The sequence below is a fragment of the Aplysia californica genome, unplaced genomic scaffold (assembly GCF_000002075.1).
Source record: "Aplysia californica isolate F4 #8 unplaced genomic scaffold, AplCal3.0 scaffold00719, whole genome shotgun sequence".
In the NCBI taxonomy this organism is placed as follows: domain Eukaryota; kingdom Metazoa; phylum Mollusca; class Gastropoda; order Aplysiida; family Aplysiidae; genus Aplysia; species Aplysia californica.
In genome coordinates, this window is record NW_004797989.1 from 63943 (window position 1) to 86625 (window position 22683).

General features: G+C 40.7%; 1 protein-coding gene across 1 annotated transcript; it reads left to right on the forward strand.

Moving 5' to 3' along the window:
* Positions 1 to 2437: 2437 nt before the first annotated feature.
* LOC101856131 (TNF receptor-associated factor 6-A) lies at positions 2438 to 14993 on the forward strand. The gene is made up of 5 exons (XM_005108775.3): positions 2438 to 2636; positions 8870 to 9016; positions 10257 to 10418; positions 11832 to 11945; positions 14444 to 14993. The coding sequence occupies exons 2-5, from the start codon at positions 8883 to 8885 to the stop codon at positions 14613 to 14615; spliced, it is 582 nt and encodes a 193-aa protein (XP_005108832.1). The 5' UTR covers positions 2438 to 2636; positions 8870 to 8882; the 3' UTR covers positions 14616 to 14993.
* The last annotated feature ends 7690 nt before the right edge of the window (positions 14994 to 22683 follow it).

The window sequence follows — 22683 nt, forward strand, 5'->3', positions numbered from 1 at the left end:
CCTCCCCTTTGTCCCCTCCTCTGGGCTCTGACTCTCTCTGCAGCCTTTCTACTACTACTCCTTAGTTCCTTCTTACTGTCTTTCAGTCACACCCCTGATCTTACTGTAGATAAGATCTAACACTGACACCAATTTAAGCCTTCTCGGATTAGGGCGAAAAATTGCGGAGGTCCCGTGTGCAAGTTGCGCACGTTAAAGATCCATTGGTAGTCGTAAAATCGATGAGAGTAGGCTTCGGCCGTCACCAGGGCAAAATTCAAAATTAATTCTTACCAAACTAAAAATGTTCCATGTGCCCGGCGCGCTCATGTGGCCTTATGTAGTTGCGAGCGCCGTATTCCCCACTTAAAATTCTCGGTAGTGATTTGGGGGCAAGACACGTATCTCGATATTTCATCTTTCTACTCGCTTGGAACGAGCTTGGAAGGATGACCCAGGACAGGGATAAAATATGGAAGGAGCTTGTATGTGGCCCACAGAATTCTACACATAGTGTAGAATTCTGTGATGAGGCCTATACCCTGCCAGGGATGAAAGGCGTTGATGATGATGATGATGTCAAATCCGGTTTCTGTACCAATCTGCCGGATCGGCAGAAGTGCACTGTAACCGTCTTCAAAGGAGAAAACTTGAAACTGTTTTCATTTGCCCACTTTTCATGTTTGAACGGTTGAGTCTGCAGCTGTCGTCTTTCCGTAGATCTTATGTGAGGATTTCTGGCTCGACAGATTATATCAGGAAGTCATCAACAATTAACGAGCTGTTTTTTTTTTTTTTTTTTTTTTTTGTTTTGGAGGGCGTGAATTTAAAAGGAAGGGAGAAAGGATACCTCCTTATATGGGGTGCCCATTACGGCTGGATCGGCTGATCGCCCGACTCAGTCGCCTGAAACTGAAAACAAACACGTTTTCCACCAATCCCTTCCGTAATGGGCACCCCATATTAGGGCCTAGGAAACAACTTCACTCCGCTAGGGAGGATCGGAAAGGGAATATCTGACACGAACCTCGAAGGAACGGTTCTGCAAAAGAATTCCCTAAAACTTCTTTTTTCTGGGGATTTTGGAGATTGGACGGCAGCTTGCTCGGGGTGGGGGGGGGGGGGGCATTGGGAAGGGAATAACAGACCCCGTCCTTTCGAGAAGAGGCACTGGAGGTGTGATCTTCCATGGGGAGGGAGGGGGTATCTGCAGGGAGCGGGGCAGGAGGAGTATGGGGTGGTGGAGCAAATGGGGGGAGGGGGGGGGCAGGGGAGCCAAAATTTAATCCCGCTCGGTGGCAGATTTCAAGGGAATTACGTCCGCCAGTCCACCTCTCCCAAATCTGAACTAGAGGGCACGAAGGCGCCCCTAATTTCTTATTTGGGTCTCCAATCCATATCGTCCAATCGTCCAATTTTCCAACAATTTTGCGATTACTCGTAACAATTTGCCGTATGAACGATGGATCGTCCCATTTTTGTACAATGCATGTACCTTTAAGGAACAACAAACAGAATTGTTGGGTTTAGTTTGTTGGGTTTTTTTAAGTCGCCGTACTAAATTCCCTTTCTAACCGCAGCCAGCTTCCATGCATCAAGGCGACTTATGTCGACTTGGTGAAGCACTTAATTTTTGGAGCAAGAAGGGTCATACTATAATTGCTATTGCTTGTGGTTGGTGGGTGATTTAGTGTGGTTTGCTCGCTCTACATACTATAATATAAACTCGTCCAGATTCCTCCTCTTTTTTTTTTCTTTTTCTTTTTTTTGGTGTTTATTACTCTCTTGTAACACTTCAGCAATAATATGACTTTGTCACTTTATTGATTTATAAGTGCCGTAAAACTTTTACTTAAACTTAAAAAATAATAATAATTGCTATTACTGGTTCTGTCCTCTTGAATCAAAAATCAAGTGTGTGTGTTGGGGGGGGGGGGGGGGGGCACTTCATAGACGACGGCTTCTACAAACGAGAGTATCTCATTTTCTTTCTTTTTATCCGATAGGTAGAGGCGAAAAGTCAGTTTTGACATTCAACATTTTGGATTTCATAAATAATTGTTATTTTCTTTGTAAGGTGTTCTAAAATCGTAGTTTAATTTATGATATTACCTCCGAAAAAACAAACAGGAAACACGTACGAAGAAGAGTGCAAATTTTAATGTGAATTGAAAATAAGAAACAGACACCAGCAAGAAGAAGGGAGATGCAACGTAAAAAGGAAAGAAGATCTAGAATGCATGAAGGCAGCTTTCCCGTAAGAATAATGAAGTACATTATCGTCATTGAAAATATAAAGGGGTTTGAGATTCAAAACTACTAGAAAAAAGTATAGCTAAGTACTAAAAATCAAACCACGGATAAATTATTAATGGATTACTTTTAAACATTGTAACCGTAAACGCGCAGGCGCAATCGTTAATGTATTATTAACGCGCGCATTAGAAAGGCCAAACAGGCCAGAAGTGAACTGTTGTTCTACAGTCTAGGCCTAGAATCTACAACAGGTGACCCCACAAATTTCCCCGATTTTGCATAGCATCAGCCTGGCTGTTGTCAAGTCAACATCAACAAGTTGAGGGAGGGAGGCCCAGCAGAAAAGTGGACCTAACACCAAGTTTACTTAATAAGGATAGCTGAGCTGCCACATAGATCTCGTAAGTCGACTTCAGGAGTCATACAAAAATTTTAAAAGAACAGTCGTTTGGTCTGGTCATCACGACTGACTTGAGCTGTTCTGTTTTTCGTGATGAGCACTCACAGCACTTCCACTTTGACTCGCCGGTCATTTTTTTATATTTTGATAATGACATCTGAATACACAGTGGTTTCTGCTTAACACTTTCTGGTCACTCTGCGCTAGAATATAGCCTAAGTGCCCTAACGCGATGGTGAAAATTTTGAAAAGTTATAGATCTAGAATCTAAACGAGGCCTTCTAGAAATTCTAGATTCTATTCTAAATCCATTCTGGTCACCTGTGGTGCTGCGGCCAGGCCCGAGAAGTCAATTGCAGTCAGTCACTCTCCTGGCTGGATGACCAAATAGGCTAGGGTGTTTTTGCTGGCTGTGTGACTGCAAGGTGTTAAGATTGCACCGCTATATATAATCGCGGTTCGCTACTTAAAACTCTAATCCCTGAGTTTTTCTAGAACAGTACGGTCTCATAGAACTACACTTACCCCACTTGCGACTAAACGTAGAACCAAAGACCGTGTATACCAAAAGATGTTTCAATTGCCCTATCTCGCGTTCGTGCGAGACTTTGGCGCTTCCTTGTGCTGGCCCGTGATACGAGCGTAAACAAATGTTTCAACCGCTCTTGAACTTTAACTTTAGTTGAAAGCGTTCGCGTGCAATTTTGTCGGCGCTTTTTCGGTAGATCTAGATCTAGATTTAGATATCTAGATCTAGTTCCCACCCCGCAATTATAGGTTAATTACGCGTGCAATTTTGTCGGCGCTTTTTCGGTAGTTCCCACCCCGCAATTATAATTATTGTTATTCGCCGGTTTGGGCCCCAAGAGTAGGGGGGATGCAAGGCCTCCCTGACCTAAGTACGGCAAGACTGGTTGGCTAGCCGTACTATCTTAGCTCGCCGCGCATCAAACATATATATACGGTATACAGTCCATGCCGGCTTTAAGCACGGTCATCGGGAGAAAGCGTAAGCGTGCTTGAGTGCCAAGTAGACAAAATCCAGAGATTTTCATGTAGAAAATTTCCCGTGCTATAGTAGGACTATAATTAGCGGTCCCGCAAAAGTGTGCACTGATATTTTTACCCACCATGGTAGTTTTTGTTTGCTTGTTTTGTTTCTGTTTGGCCACCTCTATTCTCACCCGGGATGAGAATAGTGCAGGCGAGTCTTTTGGCTATTCTCACCCGGTGCGCGTTCACCGTTATAGTCTAGATCTAGGCCAACAAATTTTGCGTTCACCCTAAACCACAGAATTCTACACTGTGATAACAGAAAAATTGTAGAATTCTGTGCCGTGAACCAACGTTCCATTACAACTGTAGTCTACTTAAAGCGTACAATTTTGTCTGTGGGCAGTGGAGAGAGAGAGAAAGAGAAGAGGAGTAGTGCGAGAACTTCCGGTCAAAACAAAATGGCGACCCGCGTAGTTCGGCTCGATTCGAAAAGTTAAATAGCCGTAGCATCTTTGTAGACAACCAAATTAATTTACTTTTGTGTTTTAACATCATTTTTTAACTTTGTTTTGATGGTCAATTTGATCGTCCACACCGATAGACAGTATTCAGAAAGAGACAGAGAGAGGGGGGAGGAGTAGATCTTGCGAGAACTTCCGGGCAAAACAAAATGGCGACCCGTGTAGTTCGGCTCGATTCGAACAGTGAAATAGCCATAGCATCTTTGAAGACGATCAAATTAGCTTACTTTTGTGCTATAACGTAATTTGTTCTTGGCTTTTATCAATTTGATCATCCACACCGATAGACAGTATTCCAAAATGAGGAAAAGCAGGTCTTGTTTCGCACCGGGTGAGAATAGCCTACGCTGGCAAGTCTCACCCGGGGTGAGAGGTAGATCGTTTTTCTATTCTCACCCCGGATGAGAATAGCCACTTCCTTTCTGTTTTGTGGTCGAATGGGAAATGAAAACTCAATTTAGACGGCCTGTCACGATACAGCACACTATGCCTACACACTGCCTGTATGTACCACTGCCCGCTGTGCCACATTCATATCACCGCCTTCATCCCACCTCGCGCGTGATACACAATCAAATGGATAGCGAGGGTCAAAGGTGAAATCGCAGCCAGCCTCTCTTTCTCGTCTCCCTGACTCTCTTTGTATTTTTTTAGTCTGTGTGTAAATTTGCGGTAGGTTAGATCCTATGTCCACGCGCGCGGCTGCATGCATCAGATCTCTCTGCCTTCCTCTCCGCGCGTGTGAGTGTGTCTCCATCACTTGCGTTCTCTGTGTTTCTTTTAACACACTCCACTGCTGCAGTGTAGACTGTGTTCGAACTTCGATGGGTCATCATAAAGGTATTGGCTGTCCTGTAATGAAGCGTGCCTGAAGCCGAAGTTACCGTGCTTAAAGACGTGCTTAAATTTATAGGGCAAAAATTCGGTAAGAGCCGTCCAGCGTGCGTGAGTCCGAAACGTGCTTAAAGCCGGCACGGACTGTATAGATCTATCTAGATGTAGATCTAGGCTCAAATAAGTGGGGTGGGAACTACCGAAAAAGCACCATTTTGTCTGCGGGCAGAGAAAGAGAGAGAATGGGGAGGGGGAAAAAGGAGAGCAAGAGAGAGGGGAGTGGAGAAAGAGGGAGAACGACAGACAAGAGAGAGGGGGGTATTTGTATAATTTAAGAATTATTGTTGCCTGTCATTTTCTATCTGCGTCGGTGCTATACAGTCATTATTAGGCCAGGGCAAGATCAACGGCAAAAAGACTCGAGGCCTCGATTCCAAAACTGAAAAAGAATCGAGGAATCGAGTCCGATTTTCGAGTTTGGAAGCTGCTTCAAGTGGGCTGTTTAGAGAGGCCATGACTTGAACACTGCTAAAAATAGCTCTTAAGATCGAGACCTCGACTCTTGAACACTGCTAAAAATAGCTCTTAAGATCGAGACCTCGAGTCTTGAACACTGCTAAAAATAGCTCTTAAAAGATCGAGACCTCGAGTCTCGAGTTTGACAGACGTGGCTGGTTCAGCCTGTGCGCGTGCCAAGGCAGGTTGGCTTTCACGCATTTGTATGTGTGTGTATTGGGTGTGGGTGGGTGTGTGTGTGCGCGCGTGTGTATGTGTGTGTGTGTGAGAGAGAGATGGAGGGAGAGAAAGAGAGCGAGGAGGGAGAGACAGAGAGAGAGCGGGAGGGAGGGAGCGAGAGAGTGAGATAGGGAGGGAGGGAGGGAGAAAGGGCGAGCGAGAGAGATGGGGAGAGAGAAAGAGAGAGAGCGATGGAGGAGGGAGGGAGAGAGAAAGAGAGAGAGAAGGATACAACCCATGGCCAGACTCTGACAGTTCATGATTAGTTCACTCTTGTACATTGTCGCCCTATTCGGGGGTGGGGGGGGGGCTGCTACAACGTGGGCCAGTGCGTGTGTGTGTGTTGCCTCCCTTCTATCACTCTTGCCAATGCGTGGGGCACAGGCTCCTTCTCTCTTGCACTAGGCCTATCAAGGCCTAGTGCACGCCGAATTCAAATAGTGAAAAAAACATAAGTAAACAAAACTCAAAAAAATTAATTTAACTTGGTAATCGGGCCTTAAAATGGGTTCCCCGCGTAACTTTTGCAAATTTTGGGTCGCTGATCACGAAAATCTTATTATTTCTTAAATTTGGCCAATATTTAAGAAATTTTTGGAATGCATTTTTAACTCCGCCTAGGCCAACATCAAAGAAGCCGCCTTATGCGCCGGATGAGTCCCGTCCTGGTGCGGTGTCTGTTTTGAAGCAAAAAACTCGACTGTGGGGTGGGACAGCCCTAGGCCTATCCCACGACAGGACTGTAATAGTGCGGTAGAGATTTAGATTCTTGCCTCGATTCTCGGAGTCTAGGCTAGGAACCAGGCTAAAAAAGGGAGACGGAAGGCGTCGACCCTGGGCGGACTCGAAGCTTAAAGTCTGGGAACAAGATCGATTCTTTGAGTCCTCATTTGGACTCGAAAGAATCGATCCCAGAGTCGATCTTGCCCTGGCCTAGTCATTATATTGTACACATGACTATAGTCCCATCTTCCAAATCCCACCTTCTGTTTCCCATCTCTCACCTACTTCCCATGTAGGCCTACTGCATCCAATATTCCATATATCCCAACTTTAATTCTGTAAGCGGGCTTCGTTTTCTTTCATCTCATGGGGTGGAACGCCTGAAGCAGGCCAAAATATTAAATAATTTTTATACATCACTGGCGCCAATGTCCAAATCAGATTGTATGTGCTGTTCAAGCACAAGTTTTCAACAGCTTGATTTAATACCTGTTTTATTCGGAATCAAGATTTGATCTCCTTGAGATTTCTTTGATGTATCCTCTTCGGAAACGAGTTTATTTTTTACTTTCCCTAACTTACAATTCACCCAGCACGACTACTGGGATCTATAATATTATTATGATGTCAATTTGGTCAGAGAATTGCAGTGAGAATTAAACTTTCATTAAGAAATGTAACAGTCTGACAAGACTAGAAAATGCTCCCTCTCAAGAGAGGTGTAATGTGACTCTCTTTGCACAGTGTCGTATTTCAAGGACTCAGATGATGTGGAAAAAACTAGTTGTTGTTTGATATCATTAAAAAGAGACAAGGACAGTTTGAATCTGCAAGACATTGTATAAATAATAAAAGGTCGCAACATCAAGTCGAAAAGAAATTGTAAAGCAAGACTGCATTGTGTCACCACAATACATTCACTTCTTGAGTTGGTCTCATAGCACGCAATGTCATTATTTGTCTGGTAATTCTGTAATTAATATGATGTCGACCAGGGACCACGGGCTAGACTAACTACGACTCTATAACCATCGTGCGAATATGACTGGACAGCAAACTACATGAGTTGGATCGGTGAACATCTTGCTGCTTAAAATCATTAAATAGTTTTCCTAGTTTTTGTTAGTTGATTTTCAATTTTCTTTTCTTCCTTTTCATCCACATACTCAACCCCAACCCTTTTTCCTTTTTTTTTTTCTTTTCTTCCTTTTGTTTTTATTTGTGTGTTAATTTTTATCTTTAATTACACAATCTTAGCAATTCTCGTTCCATAGATTGAGTCTCTACCATTCTGTACCTCCTCTTCTCCTCCCTAAAGTTGTACACACGCATGATACTCACACACCCCAAGTTGTCGGCGATGAAACCAACCTCGCGGAGTCGTGCCGCCTAGTGACGCAGCCCATCATGCGCTACGTGGCAAAGCGAGCCCGCCACAGCCGCGGACAAAAACCCAAAGAGGAAGTGCAATACACGTCTTTGGCAGAATGAGGCAAACTATTTTTAGATAGGGCAGCCGTCTTGTGTGAAGTCAGACCGGGATACCCTTCCGATCACATGACTACATCTAAAACATGGGTAAACGCATGGCACCAAAAATCGTGTAGAGTATCTTTGATCGCACGACGCTTTGGTGCGATGTTTTTCCAGGAATACCGGCAATGTGATATGATGATGCATCTGCTCTGATGATGATGCTGCTAATCTCTTCTGCGCAATGTTTATCGCGCCCGGGGGAGGTGGGTAGGGCCTACACGTTTGCTCTAGGCGGGATCATATCGAACTGTGAACTCTTCCCTGACCACTGCAGCAGTTATCTCACTCTTGAATTTGGAAGACAGATTGAATTTTAATTGGTGTGGTCACAACATAATGGCGTGTAATGACAAAGGCAGGGAAACTTGGTGAAAGATCAAAAGCTATAAATTTTGGGCGGATAAAGGGGAGGGGCAACTGGATAAGATAGATCTTGAAACTCATGATAGGATAAGTGAAAATGGCATGCCTCTTGCCACACTGAGTGGTCTTCAGGGTTGACCACTCTTTGCTTGCCATGTCATAAACCCACCCAGGGATCACATCAGTTCAATTTTAAGATTGAAGGGAGACCATTTTACTGTTTGTGAGCCTTAACATGGGTCACTCTTGGTGTGTCGGATGAGATCCTGCATTTTCCTTGCTCCGGGAAACCGGGATCTTAGGCAGAGACTACTGTATTTGGGTTAATGTTAATTTGCCGCCCCTCCTTTCCAGGAAAAGGAAATAAAAAATCGGGACTCGTAGTCCCTATACACATAATAGCGGCAATGGGGCAAATGAAGAAAGTTAAAGAGTTAGAAGGGCCTCTGAAACCGATACTAGTTAGTAGCTCTATAATAGTCTGTCGGTAGGAAAAGCTGATTATTGCTCGTTTTCAAAACTTCAGAAGGAAACAACAGATGGACATGGACCCATTCATCACGCTACAAAGAACGGAGACAGAGGGGTTGTTACAGACACAAGCTTCAACAACAATAGAGCCATCTTCAACTCTGAAAACACTCACCTTAGCTCAGCGCCTTTATGAACAGAGGTAAGACTACTTCAGACCAACTTTTAAAAGATGATGCATTTATTATAACATTCAAACTTGTTCAAGATGACAACCCATTGTCATGTCAAGGAGAAACTTAACTTAGACAGGTGTTTCTCTGTCTCTAAGATTTGATTTTATGCTATGTGCCATGGCACAATGTTTTCCAAACTCACATCGGTTTTTGGGCTTAGATGTAGCTCTAGTTATTGTTGTCATGTATCATCTTTAAAGATTGTGAAATTTTAGAACTACTTTCATGACAATGGGTGGCATCAATCTGTGAAGAAGTTTATGAACATTAGTTGAGCAGGTTCAACTATTGTTGTGTTCAAAAGATAAGTCTGAAACTAATCTAAAGTTATTACTGGCTGTAAGTTGTAATTCTCTATTAAATAGCATGTTTTACATAAAGGCATGGCTGGTTGATTCCCATTCCCTTGATAGAAGTGGCAATCTTGAGTTGTTTTTTTAACTGTTCCATCCCATTCATAGTCTAGTTTTAAATGTTGTTACCTTTTCAAGTCTTCATTAAAATCTCAAAGAAAATGTGAAAAGTGTAGCATGAGGCCTTTCTTGTAGTATACACACCAGCAACGGCCTCTGTTGTGTAATGCTAAGTTTAGGTTCTTTGCACTGTGCCGCAAAGATGAAAGTAATTCCTTGTTGATGGGGAGGTCAGATGTTTTTTGTTTTTATATTTTGGCCTTTTGCCTTTTGCTGAAATACAGACCAGACAGACCCTGATACAATAAAAGTCAAAGCTTCAAGTCTCATTGTACCTAAAAATGTTTTAATAATTTTGAAATTCATATTGGGGAGTACTGTTCTTAACTATATTACATTTTTACTCACTTTTTTAACAATTTGCGGTCAATTGGCACAATAATGCGCCGGTGAAGATTGTCTGTTTAGGTCACCTGGCGCAGCGCCAGGCCCGAGAAGTCCGTTGCAGTCACTCTCCTGGTTTGATGACCAGTTGGGGTATTTTGTACTGCTGACTGTGTGACTGAAAAGTGTTAATGGATATTATTTTTTTCCATTTGCCCTCAGGACACTGGGGCGTGCCATTAGCTCAATTGGTATTGTACTGGATTATGTTATGGAGCAGATGTCATTGGTTCGAATCCCCAACAGGAATTTTGAACTGCAGTTTTGGGGGAGTTTTTAATAAAAGGCTGCCCTCCCTCCAGGCTTGGACCGATAATATGAGATGAACATATTCTTTTTATTTTTCCAGATTCAACTGTGTTGTCTGCCTTGATGCTAAGCTAGAGATGGTTTATGGAATGTGTCAACACAAAGTTTGTGCTGATTGTCTTTACCGGAAAGATGGTATTTTGAAGGGCTCCATGGACAGGTGCCCACTGTGCACAATGGATTATTCCTTTCCTTACCGCAGGTAATTGAAATGGTCCATGTTTCCTCTGCTGAAGTTGTTCAAAAATTTCCGCCTACTGTTAGAAAAAAGCTTAAATTGCATCTCTTGCTTCCAAAGCTCAGGTACAGGGTTTCCTCAAAAGTAGTTGCGTGGGCCTAAGACTCAGCTGAAATGAATTCTCTGCTGTGTTTATAAGTTTGTTTACTCCAAATCTCCATACACACTCCCTCTTCATGAAAAACTAAACACACTACTGTTGGCTGATAGCAAAAAATTCTATCCTACACCTGCCCGGAGTCCCTGGTACACTCCTACACCGGTGGGTGGTTTGGCGGGTGCTCTGGTGTGGTTTGCTCCTTCTTTCCTATCAAACATCTATCGTCCTTATAAATCTCCCCTTGTTCTTTTTTATGTTTGTTACTCTCTTGTAACACCTCTAATCTTCTGGCGCTCATATGACCTTATGCAGTTGCGAGCGCCGTAAAAACCTCTACTAAAACTAAAAACACTTCTGACCGACTTCTTTTCTCTCTCTCTCTCTCTCTCTCTCTCTCTCTCTCTCTCTCTCTCTCTCTCTCCCTCCCTCTCTCCCTCCCTCTCTCCCTCTCTCTCTCCCTCCCTCTGCAGTTGATGGTTGACAGACATCACTGCAACTTAATTCCTTTCATACCTCAGGCTTCAATGTTGTTCTTTCACAGTATTGACTGATTTTCAACCTAATTATAATCATGTTACAAAATTGAATCAACTTAATGGTATAAGAATCTATGCTGTGGTAGGTTTTTATTTGTGTTAATTTCCAGCCCGAGAGTATGAATCACATTTATTGCTGCTTTGAGGGATATTTTTCTCAACTTAACATATCATCCTAATATCAAACATATTATCCAAAACCATTCATTTGTTGTCTTTTTATGACGAAATAGATGCCCATCTATCTTGAGTAGAAGTTGAGATCGGCGATTGGAGGTGGTGGGGGTTGTTTAGTTTCAGAGGTAAAATTGCTGAGAAAATGGCCATTTAAATTTGGTGACTTCTAAAGCTTGAATATCCTTGAAAACTACAAATTTATATTTTTTTGTGCTTTATGTCAGTTTTTCCAGTAAATTCACAAGAAAGAAATGTTTTTAAATGACATAAAATGTATTGTGCTTAAAAAAGAAAACGGATTTAAATGTTAGTTTCTTTAATCTGTCCCCGTGGTTTTATGCACCCTGCATAATTTAGCAAAATTTGATCGTTTTTTGCATAATTTCTGATTTTTTTCCTTTATCATTCGTTTAAATTTACAGAATCACATTATTTCTCATTTTGGGGCTCATTTTGCATAATTTCAGAATTTTTCTTGCATAAAACGATGGGGACAGTTTAATTTCGTTATCTGACAAATGCCTTATTTCACCACGATGCAACACATGTGTTATTTTTTCATAGGCCAGATATTCCAGATGATAATATACAAGCCCAAAAATGTCTCGGTGTTCGGGAGTGCCCAAATGCAGGCTGCTCCTTCCAGACTTGGCAGTGGGAAATGGAAGACCATGTAAAGTAAGCCCAGCTATTGTATGATATTATTTTCTTGTTTATTCACATAAGGCCGGTTAGTGAGATCTTGTTACACGTTTTCTGTGGGTGGACATTTATTTGTTCCTCAACATATCAAGTGAAATCGATGAAATAAATAACCACATAGAGGGAGTTACTGAAGTTCACTGACCTGAGTGGCTCAACCAGTGCACCCTTATTCTTATAACCTCAACTACATAAATAAATATTGTGTTAGTAAGGTTCAAAGGGTCAAGTTATTGTGGCAGATAACAAGGTTCACACTGAATTTAAAGTGCGTTTTCAAGAAACTGTAGTTTGATATTTATACATTTTGTATTAAAAGTTTCTAGAATCTTTTGATGCAAAAAAGGTTTCTGAACTGTCAAAATTTGAGTCAACGAGATTCCATGAAAGCCTTGACAGTGTCGCCCCCTGGACATTTTATGAGTTGAAATTAGGTACAGTGTAACACGAATTGTTCGAATTCGTTGGGACCGGCCTCGGTAGTTTGAGGGATCCGTAGTTCAAAGAATGTCTTACAAAGATAAAGAAGGAAAAAAACGGGAGCGCAGGCACAGTTCGACGGATGCTTGAATTTGAGTCTTCTGTGTTATACTGTATGTTGCTTCTAGCTTGGATGGAAATTGTTTTGAATTTTCAAGTTGGACAGTTTTGATCTTTTGTTTATTATCAACTCCCAACAGGCCACATTCATTATTCATTACTGGGTCGATTTGTGGATCACACTGAAACTGAACACAAGCTGTAGTTCGCCCATGCCTAGTCTATATAAATGAATGAACGAAGAATACAATTTGCTGTATATTTAGAATTGAGGGGCAGAGGATGGGTAACCTGGATTTCCCTCTGTTTGTTTTGCTTTTTCTCATCTTTTTCCTTCTTTTCATCTTCGGGTTATAGTTTGTTATTTTGGGCAAGATTGAAGCAGTTTTTCTTTTTTTCAGTTCAGCAACTTGCACTTATTTTGCCTTTGTAATATGTGTGTGTGCCTAAAGAAAGGTAGTGGGTGGTTGGCGGGTGCTCTGGTTTGGATTGCTCCTTCTTTCCTATCAAACATCTATCGTCGTTATCTCTCCTCCTTTTTTGTATATATTTTACTCTCTTGTAACATATCTATTCTTCGGCACTTATATGAACTTATTGTATTTGCAAGTGCCGTAAAACACTAAACTTACTAAAAACCTAACTAGAGAAAGATGCCCAAAGTTGGATTTTGACCATTTTGAGTCAAAGGTTGTACCTTATAGGAAGTTCAATGCTGAACACAGGAGTCTTTGAACTTTTTAGATATCTCAAGTAGTTTTTGAGATATTGCACATTTTGCGAGGTAGAGTATAAAAATATAATTTTGAAAAAATGAGCTTTTAAGTTTAATAAACGTGAGAACACATACAAAAGTAGGCCTATTTGCCTATTTATTTATGGAACATTCATTCCCAATTTGACATTCAGTTGACATCAATATCAAGAATAGATTTCTACACGTTTCAAAAGAAGTTTTCATTATTTGTTTTTATTATACCGTACTCTCAAAAAAATTCAAAATAAAATATTTAGAAGTCAGATCAATGAAAATTCTTTGAGCAGGTTTTAAAAAATTGGTGGATCTTTCATTTTTTTAATGGAAACCCATTTTGATCTAAAAAGTTATTTTTGTCACCAGCCTGTAGTCGAAACGGTCTGGGGTAACTTTTGGTACCTTTCTTTAGGTGCGCACACATATGGTGGTACAAGAATACTGTGCCTATCACAAGCAAGTTCTGTAAATACATCTGGGGTACAGGACCATCACGTGTTTGTGGGGCTTTTAAAAACCATCTGTCTTTTTGCTTTCTGATTGTCAACTTGCCTTTTATCGTTTGTTCTCAATGAGCCCACTTTTTCCAGCCATTCTCACTACTTTTCTTATTTGATGGGGGTTTGGCAGCATAATATGAACGTAAAATTCATAATTTATCCTTTATTATTGTAATTTAAATGTTTGTAGGTTCCTAAGGTATGTGGACTGTTGGAGAAAATGTCTGGCAGTTGAGTTACTTTGATGACTGGGTGGTTGTGTGGTCTGCTCCTTTTCTATCAAACATCTGTGGTCCTTTTCTCTCCTTTCTTATTTTACTCTGGTAACACCTACAATGATATTGTGCGGCTCTTATATGACCACTATTTGAATTGCTAGTGACATTTTTTAAAATGTAAAAACTAAAATTTCAGTAACTCAGGCTGGATTACACATTCTTACCTGCTGAAATTTGATTTTGTTCATTAAGCTGTTTGGCTCTGTTCTTTCTACCTTTGGCATGGATGGTCCTTGCTAACCAGTGCAAATGTTTTCTTCCCAACGGTATTCTATTTCTTTCTGGTCTAAAATTGTGAGTCATATCACTCTTTTTCTTTCACTTGATGATATAACTCATAGTTTCCTTCCCTCATAGTCGCTTTACGTTTATGACCTTGGGGTGATTTTTTTTTTTCCACAGAATATGCCAGCATAGTGAAAAAAGGGCCTCAAGCAAACAAGCGGTAGTCAGCAAAGCGACACCATCAGCTGCACGCCGCAAAGCCAAAACCAAGAGAGCCCATGTGCGGTCTCCTTACCGACGATCACCGCGGTTCTCAGTGGCTGAAAATCAAGAAATGTCACATGAATGAGTGGGGGAGGGGAGGGGTTGTTGTTTTTTTGGGGGTTTTTTGTTGCTTCTTTGGTCTGATGTAAAAGGTTCTCTTTTGTGTTTTCTTTATTACTTCACTGACTGAAGAAGCAAAAAATGCTGGAGGGATGTGCTTATGGCTGGGACAAAATACTGCAAAATTGAAAGCCACTCGCCCACTGGTGTGCTTGATTATGTGATAATTTTTACGTAACTTCAACCATAATTAACTGTTAATTGTTTTGCTCTTTTAATGTTCTTAAATTCTGGAATATATTCCTTACCTAGAGGTATTTGAGTGGTTTGCAGATGTGCCGATATTGTTTTCTCCTTCTTTCCTACCAAACACCTATCGTCTTTAACTTTCCCCTTCTTTTTTGTGTTTGTTTCTCTCCTGTAACACCTCTAATCTTCGGCACTTATATAATATAACCTTATTGTGTTGCAAGTGCAGTAAAACTCTTTCTAAAACTAAACTTAACTGCAGATCTATCTTGCAAGAGCTGATGGCTGATAGGCTCTCAGATATAATGGCTCATTTCCTCTTTATCTTTTCACTGAGTATTGTCTGAATTAGATTCTGAGAAATAAATTCAACTGTTTTTGTCGTTCTCTCTTTCTGTGAACTACACAGCCCGGCTCGATCTAGCTTGATTGTTCAAGACAGCCACTCGTTGGTGAGAAGAAAAGTGATCGTCTAAGACCAGTGAGACACCTTGGACAGTGTCATGATGTTTAAAAAATGGATGATGGGAAGCGATCATTTGTATTGTGATTGTCATGGGTGGGTGGCTGCTAGAGCAGATTTAAATGTATTTAAGTTCCAGTTCACTTTCTCCCTTCCTCTTTTTTCAAGCACTTTAAATATTTTGACTGTAATCAGGAATGGCTCAATGGTTATCTAATCCTATACAGTCGAACCTGTCTTAACGGAATCTCCCCGCTCCCCCCTTGATATATTCCTCTTTAATTACCTGTATAAAACGGAAACCTGTCCAACGCGGAAACGGAAAGAAAAATCCGCTCCCTTCCGAGGATTTCACCTGTCTAAGACGGGAAAATGCTTTGCCCGCTCAGCCCTGATTTGAAACAAAACTCGCAAGTTTGGTTCCGCTGGCTCTAAACTAACGCTATGGTCATGCCGCAGGGCGAGTAAGGGGAGTAGGGGTGCAATTTGGGGGTAGATGTTGCCCCATCATGTGAGCCTTGAGCGATGCAGATGGCCAGTGGAGCGTGGGTGTGAAATCTCACGACTGCCCGTGGGAGTGCTCGAGGTGCCAGCCACTACGTAAACTCTCCTGGGTCCTGAAGCCAGAGGTGTGAAATTAGATTGACCAATGCCTGCCGCCCTGATCGTACGGTCAGCCGAGAAAAGAGTTCCTTGAATCGTTGTTACAAAGATGGCAGTAAGGGGTGGCATTGGTGGGTGGGGCTAAGGATGGAAGCAAGGGAGATGTTCAAACGTTTCTGTTTTTAATAGGTCAAAAAGTGGTCCCATGAAAGGCAAGCACTGGTGGTAATTGGATAAGTAAGACTGACTCATGTCATTATCACACAGGATAGCAATTGAGAGGTGTGAAGTTTTGACCACTGCTTGCCCATCGGACAAGCGATCCTTGATCCCACCGGCTGGGCCTTTGACCCCCCCCCCCCCCCCCCCTAAATTCCCCTGTCTAAGACGGAATTTTTTTCTGGCTCCCTTGCCATTCCGTCTTACACAGGTTCGACTGTATTGTATGTTTTTGCCTCTCAACTTCTCTGAGAATGATGACATTTTCAAAATTAGTTTTTTGGAATATATTTTAAAAGTATTGTTTTTTCTTGAGCATTCGTACTGGACTTTCATCTGTAAAATGATTTTTGAAATAACAAGTGAAAACTTGTCTGATTGCAAATGAAATGATGTCTCTTAACTGCTGATATTCAGCTTGATACAGGGTGACCAGAAAAAAAAAAGTTTGTCCAAAAGAATGCTGAAAAAAATTGTTTTGAATAAAGATTCTGACATCAAAGTTGGCAGAAATGTGGAACGTCTGTTCTGATCTATTTTATGTAATTGCTATAATGCTGTAATTGGAATAAGATATGACAGCCATAAAAGGTGTGTTCTAAATTCCTCGAATTTTGGAGAAGGGCACATTCTGAGTGAAATTGACAGTTAAGCATTGAACCTGCTCTGTGGAAACCTCTTTTCTGCCCTCCATGATGGCTTCTCCCACGTTCTGGATACTTTCATGATTTCCCCACACAATTTGTCGTTCAAGTAATCCCAAAACTGAAAGTCCTGTGGACCCAGGTCCAGACTACTTTGGACCCAATTGTGTTCGGTCCCACGACTGATGTCCTGTTACCAAAATGACAGCTGATCCAGGGCAGAACAGCTCTGGAGGCATGAGATGCAGCCCCATCTTGCTGGAAGTGCTGGTTCTGTCTCCCTTCAGCACCAGCAAATAGTCCCAGGCTTCTCCCAATAGGATGTTGAAGTTGAGTGTGAAAGAAGTAAGGCCAGAGGTGCGTGATAGTCTGGTAGCTCATCACCCACTCTTCTGATTATGCCGTTCTTTCTGGTAAACTTTGTTGGACTTTGCTGATCCGCAGCATAGATATTTGTATGCAGTTCCTAGCAAAAGGTTTCTTTTGAAATAGGCTTCAAGTTTTGAAAAGTTTGGGTCCATAGAAAATGACTCAAATTTTTTTTCAAGTCCCTAGAAACAGAGTGCGCAAGCTGTGAAACAACGTATTCTTGAAAAGGTTACGGTGGTCCATGATTCAGTGGTCGAAGCACCAAAGAAATAAATACGGCGTGGTTGTAGCCTTGAGGCGATTCCCAGGACATATTTGAGACAAATATTGAAGAATGATTTGGGGGTAATGCCAGTTTCATTAACGACTTACTGAAGTAAACATAGATGCCAGAGTGGATATGCATAGATTTCTCAGTCAGTTTAAAATCAAGATGAAAATTTTTATCGTTCTCCTACAGTTCTGGATCTCCCGCAAGGCCCATTACCTATGGCTATGTTATTAGGAAAAACAATGTCTGTATTTTTTGGCAAATGTTTAGGTTGATTAAGGTTTCACTTGAAAATAATACATCTTGGTTTAAGTAAGCAAACTAATTGTACAGGAGTGAACTAATGAGACATTTTGTTGTTGCGCATCAGCAACAAAAATAAAACTAGTTCAATCTGATATGCGTTTGACTCCTGTTCCGTTTTGATGTCAGTTGGGTTGTGAACAAGAAAGTTATTAACATATTTCTTTGAATTAACCTTTTTTTTCTTCTGGTCAGCTGGTATGTATATTATAGTTTGTATTGTAACATGTATCAATTTGTCTTTCGGGTTTCTGAAAGTGATACCTTTAACTTATGAAATATTATATTGAATGAATGCAATGTTATTGGCTTGATAGTTTCATGGTGTAGAGATGTGTTGGTCTGGGAATTGTTACCACCACCTTGTGTCTCAGGGATTCGTTTACCCTCTGTATTATTGTACAAAGATTCAATGAATTTGATGGACAGGTGTGAGCAGAAATTTTCTGGAAATATGGGATGTTTTAGAAGTTTCACTCAGCTGCCACCATCATTCCCTAGCTCTTCATTTCTTGCATCAGTTGGGTGGTTTTGTTTTGTTTTTCCCCCAATGCTTGGAATACAATGTCAACATTTCTTTTCGTTTACCATCCCATTAGAGACCTGAGTTGATCAAACTTTTATGTACACATTAACCCTTAAAACCCTGAATTCTTTTTTTTCATATCTCCCTAGAATCCTGAATTAAAATTGAGATACTAGAAAAAATTAGGTTGGTTCATTATTTTGTTTACTGTGTCTTTAATTGTTGTTAGATTTTACTGAAGTTTGAAAATGTTATTAATATATGAATGCACAGTCTGAACAAAAGGGGAAAAGGTTAAAACACTGGTTTTTAGGACCAACTCTGATTTAAGTCTTGTGTGTGATCCCCGACTCCACTTCAGTCAAAGTATCATTAGACCCAGCCGTAGATCTAGCCTCTGGTAGCTTTAGTGGTGATCCCCTGCCAATTCCACTATCGTCAAAACCATCATCGATGTTATGCGGAAAATTGCAATCGTCTTCAACTGTCATATTTATCGATATATCCGACTGGGAAATCATTTTTGGGGTCTGGTTAAGATAAAAAATGTTGCGGCCTGAAGGGCCTGGGAACGAAAAGTGACTAATTTTTCTTTAAAACTCGCAAAATTTCCAAACTTTTGGTGTAGAACTGCTCTCATGACATTATCGGTACTTTCTGCTCGCGACAGAGTCATCTGGAGTTTCATCCCGTTTCTAGCACTGGGAATTAAACGATAAAGTCGACCAGCGGTACAGGAAAATAAGGCGTCAGCGGTTACCAGCGGTATAGGGTTTTAAGGGTTAATGTTTTTCATTCCTTCTATTGTGCTATGTATATGAGATCCCAAAATATTGTACAGTGCTACGAAGTGTCAAGGATGTTACTGTCTAGCACGCACATAGTGAAATCAGGGGTGTTTTTCTGTGTAAGTGGTTTAAATAGGCCTACATAGACCATACATGTATTTTGTAAATTTTGGGAACCTGAACAGTGTGCGTTTCGCTATGCGCGTGCTGGACTGTATGTTTCAAAAGTTACTTTTATGCTTTATACAGTGCATTACGTTTGCTTGACCAGTGTACACCAAGTGTGTACTTGATAGTTTTCTTTAGTTTAATCAAATTATATCAGTGTCATTCATTTCTCCAAACTGCTTTAGCAGAAATAGAATCTATAAAATTTGTAAAGTGAAAATGTGATGATGAAATCCCATACATATCCTGACTTGTGAAGCACAAGCAGTTGATGTGAGTTGTGTTGTTTGAGAGGGGTGGGTGTAACAAAGTAGTTTTGAGCTTATTTGTTGTTTCTGTTTTGAAGGCAGGCGAAACTGCTAAAAGTAGAAACGGTGTTATTGATAATGCTAACTGTTATACTGTTTTGACAAAATAAAACAAGAAAAGAGATAGAGAATAATGCTAGAGAAGTGGCCTTTGATAGCTTCTTCTTTGTATGCGGGCTACTTTTATCTCCTGTTTATGATACTGTGTTTCTGTTAGTTTCCTTACCTTATTGCTTTCTATGTGAGGTACAGTATAACACGGATAGATCGAATTAGTTGGGACCGGCCTCTGTAGTTCGAGGGATACATGAGGTTGTGTCAAAGAGTCAAGGGCAAAGATTGCTACTTCAGGAGCAAAACAGTACAGCGTGTGATGCACAACCCTTCCTCTTGCCCGCTCCACACAAGCCTAGCTCAACCTAGACCAAGGCATGCGTGTCGAGCAGCGCATAAAAATAGAACAGCAAGCTGCTTCTGTGGAGGGGGGTTGGTGGTATTTGACGGACCTTGCCCCTTTCCGTATTTTTAAATTATTATTATTTTGTATCAAGTGCACCTCAAAGGACATTGACTTTAGACCTCTTTCCACGCCGCCTTTCCTTTCCACGCCGCCTTTGCTTCCCCAACTTAAGTCAGGTTACTGACTTACTCCTGAGTGGGCAAGAGGGGGCGAATAAATCTTTGTCCTAACCGAGGCTCGAACCTGGACTTTCTGCTTCGGAGAGGAGCACACATGTATGAGTAAACAGTATTAAATGCAGGTTGTTGGGGGGGGGGTTTTCAACTATAGAATAGATTGATTTATTTCATCTTTCTGAACTTTTATTATTGTAATTGCTATTTTTTGGTTTGTTGTGTATTTTCTTCTTCCATTTTTTCAGGAAGGCCAGTGGCCGTAATCCCATAGGTGGGAAGCCTGAAAAAAAACAATGGAAGTTCAATGTTCAGGTCTGACTTCACTCCTGAGTCCTTTGTCTTGACCTGACCTGCCTTTAATTTTAACTCAGTCACAGCTAGTATCCTGTCAGATGAATAAAGAGGCCTGTTCAGATATTCTAATTTGAATGGGATCTATCTTGTGTGTCCTCTTTCTTGAAATAAATGAAAAAATGCTGAGATAAAAAATACAGTCTAGCATGCGCATAGTGAAATTGACAGGAAGTAGAAATCTTTTTTGTGATGTATGAATTTTGTCATGCTGCATGTGCACATGTTTTGAATACAAAGAATGTGATGAAAAAGAGAGAATTTGGAACCTGAAAATCTATTCGCTATGTGCATACTGGACTGCATCTCTTTCACCTGATTTCTGGATTAAAAGTGGATTTAGTAAGTATTGAGTTGCAAGTCCTGTTGTGTTAAGGACTGCAATACAAATTTCAATGAAGGTATCCCTACAGAAAGCAATCTCTGGTGCTATAGATCTATGCATATAATGTGTGTATGCACAATACTTGCTTGTTTGCTTTGTGCAGCAGATGTACTTTTTGATTGTCTTGAATAAATTGTGTATTTTGAAAAAATAAGAATCTCATCATACCGGTATTGTCACAACATGCAGTACATTTTGGTTTATAAAAGTGAGACGTGTAGTCACTGTTTGTTAGCAGCAGTAGGACCTGTGGGTATAGCATTTTATTAGGCTTAAATACATGTCTTTTGTTTAAATTTAAATTGTATAAAATGCATTAAAAATGTAGATAATTTTTGTTGTTCGTTTGTTTAGTTGTTCTCGTGTATTCATGTAATCTTAGACATGATTTGAGAATATAACGTCGGAACACTTGGTTTAGTAATTAAATGAATTTTGCAAACAGTATGAGGAAATATAAGCTTTGTTACACCTTTTTCTGCAACAACTGTTTGTTGCTGTTGTTAAGGACATGAATGTATTAATAATATTTTGTGCATTCGAGCTTTCGTTATTTTGTATTAGTCATGTAGACAATACCATTCATTTAATGATAATTTATAGTTCAGACTTGTTCAACGCAATAAAAGCAAGTACTTTTGATGACTGATTTTTGTTTTTTTCTGTGAGTGAATGCTGGTAGATCCTACTTCCCTATTTTTGCTCTTTCATTTCTGTCTGTCTTGCCAGAAATAGATGGCTGTTATTTTTTGTCTCAAACTCAAGCTGAAGTGCGTATTATTATTTTAGGAACTTTTTGTATCTACAATTTCTGTTTCAGATATTGTCATGTTTTCTTGCAATGTGAATATTTCACTTGTCATTTGGGGTGGACAACAATGTATAACGGACTTGTCAAAAAAAAAAGTTTAGTCACTTGAAATGAAAGTGAAGGCACCCTTCATCAAGTTTTCTTAAAACAGAAAGCGGTTCACATTATCGTGAAAATTTTCAGACAGTTATGAATAAACTCTCCGAAATCTGTATACAGTACATGTATAGATCTACATGATATAGATCTAGTCTTTTCTTGAATAACATGTATTTAGACTGCCCATGAAAATATGCACATTTTCGAGTATCTCAACAGACTAGATCCCCAACAACTGACGTCTGTGGTGTAGCAGTTACATACTGTTCCGCGCAAGTGGGGAGAAATATTTATCGAGTATCTCGACTATCCTTCTGAAGGGATGCTGTATACTGTATCCCTCTCTGACCGGGTTAGCCCTGACAGCAAGGTCGGAAGCCCGCCTCTTAAATGATCTAAATTGTATCGACGGGAGCGTACAAACGCCAACATTAAGAAAAAGAAAGAAACAAAAGACGGCGTTCTAAACAAAGGAGGTGGGAGACAAGTCTTTCAGCAGCTTGCTGAGCTCTTCTGTTCATTTTTTTTCCCCTCAAAGCAAAAATAAAAGGGGGGGGGGGTGCATCTTCTGAAGAAATAACGGAAAATTTTTACACATCCGAAATCATTCCTCTCCGAGATATATTTTGAGCCTATCCTGTACCGAACGATCTCCATACAGATGATGTACTTTGTAGGCCTACTTGTGTTGAACGCGATGACGGAGGATGTTGATGTTACGAAATGGAGTGTAGTGTAAGCAAGAAAAGAAAGACTAACGATAGGTAGAGAGTATTAATTCGTCATTTCAGTTTCTTTTTATGCACGCCGTAAGTGTAAGTTGTAAAGCATGACATTTTCTCTCTCTCTCTCTCTCTCTCTCTCTCTCTCTCTCTCTCTCTCTCTCTCTCTCTCTACCTT

Excerpts from the sequence above, each read along its gene's own strand:
- LOC101856131 (XM_005108775.3), top strand. The coding sequence starts at position 8,883 with ATGGACATGGACCCATTCATCACGCTACAAAGAACGGAGACAGAGGGG. Across the intron at positions 10,419-11,831 it reads TATTCCTTTCCTTACCGCAG|GCCAGATATTCCAGATGATA; the intron begins GTAATTGAAATG and ends ATTTTTTCATAG. Across the intron at positions 11,946-14,443 it reads GAAATGGAAGACCATGTAAA|AATATGCCAGCATAGTGAAA; the intron begins GTAAGCCCAGCT and ends TTTTTTCCACAG.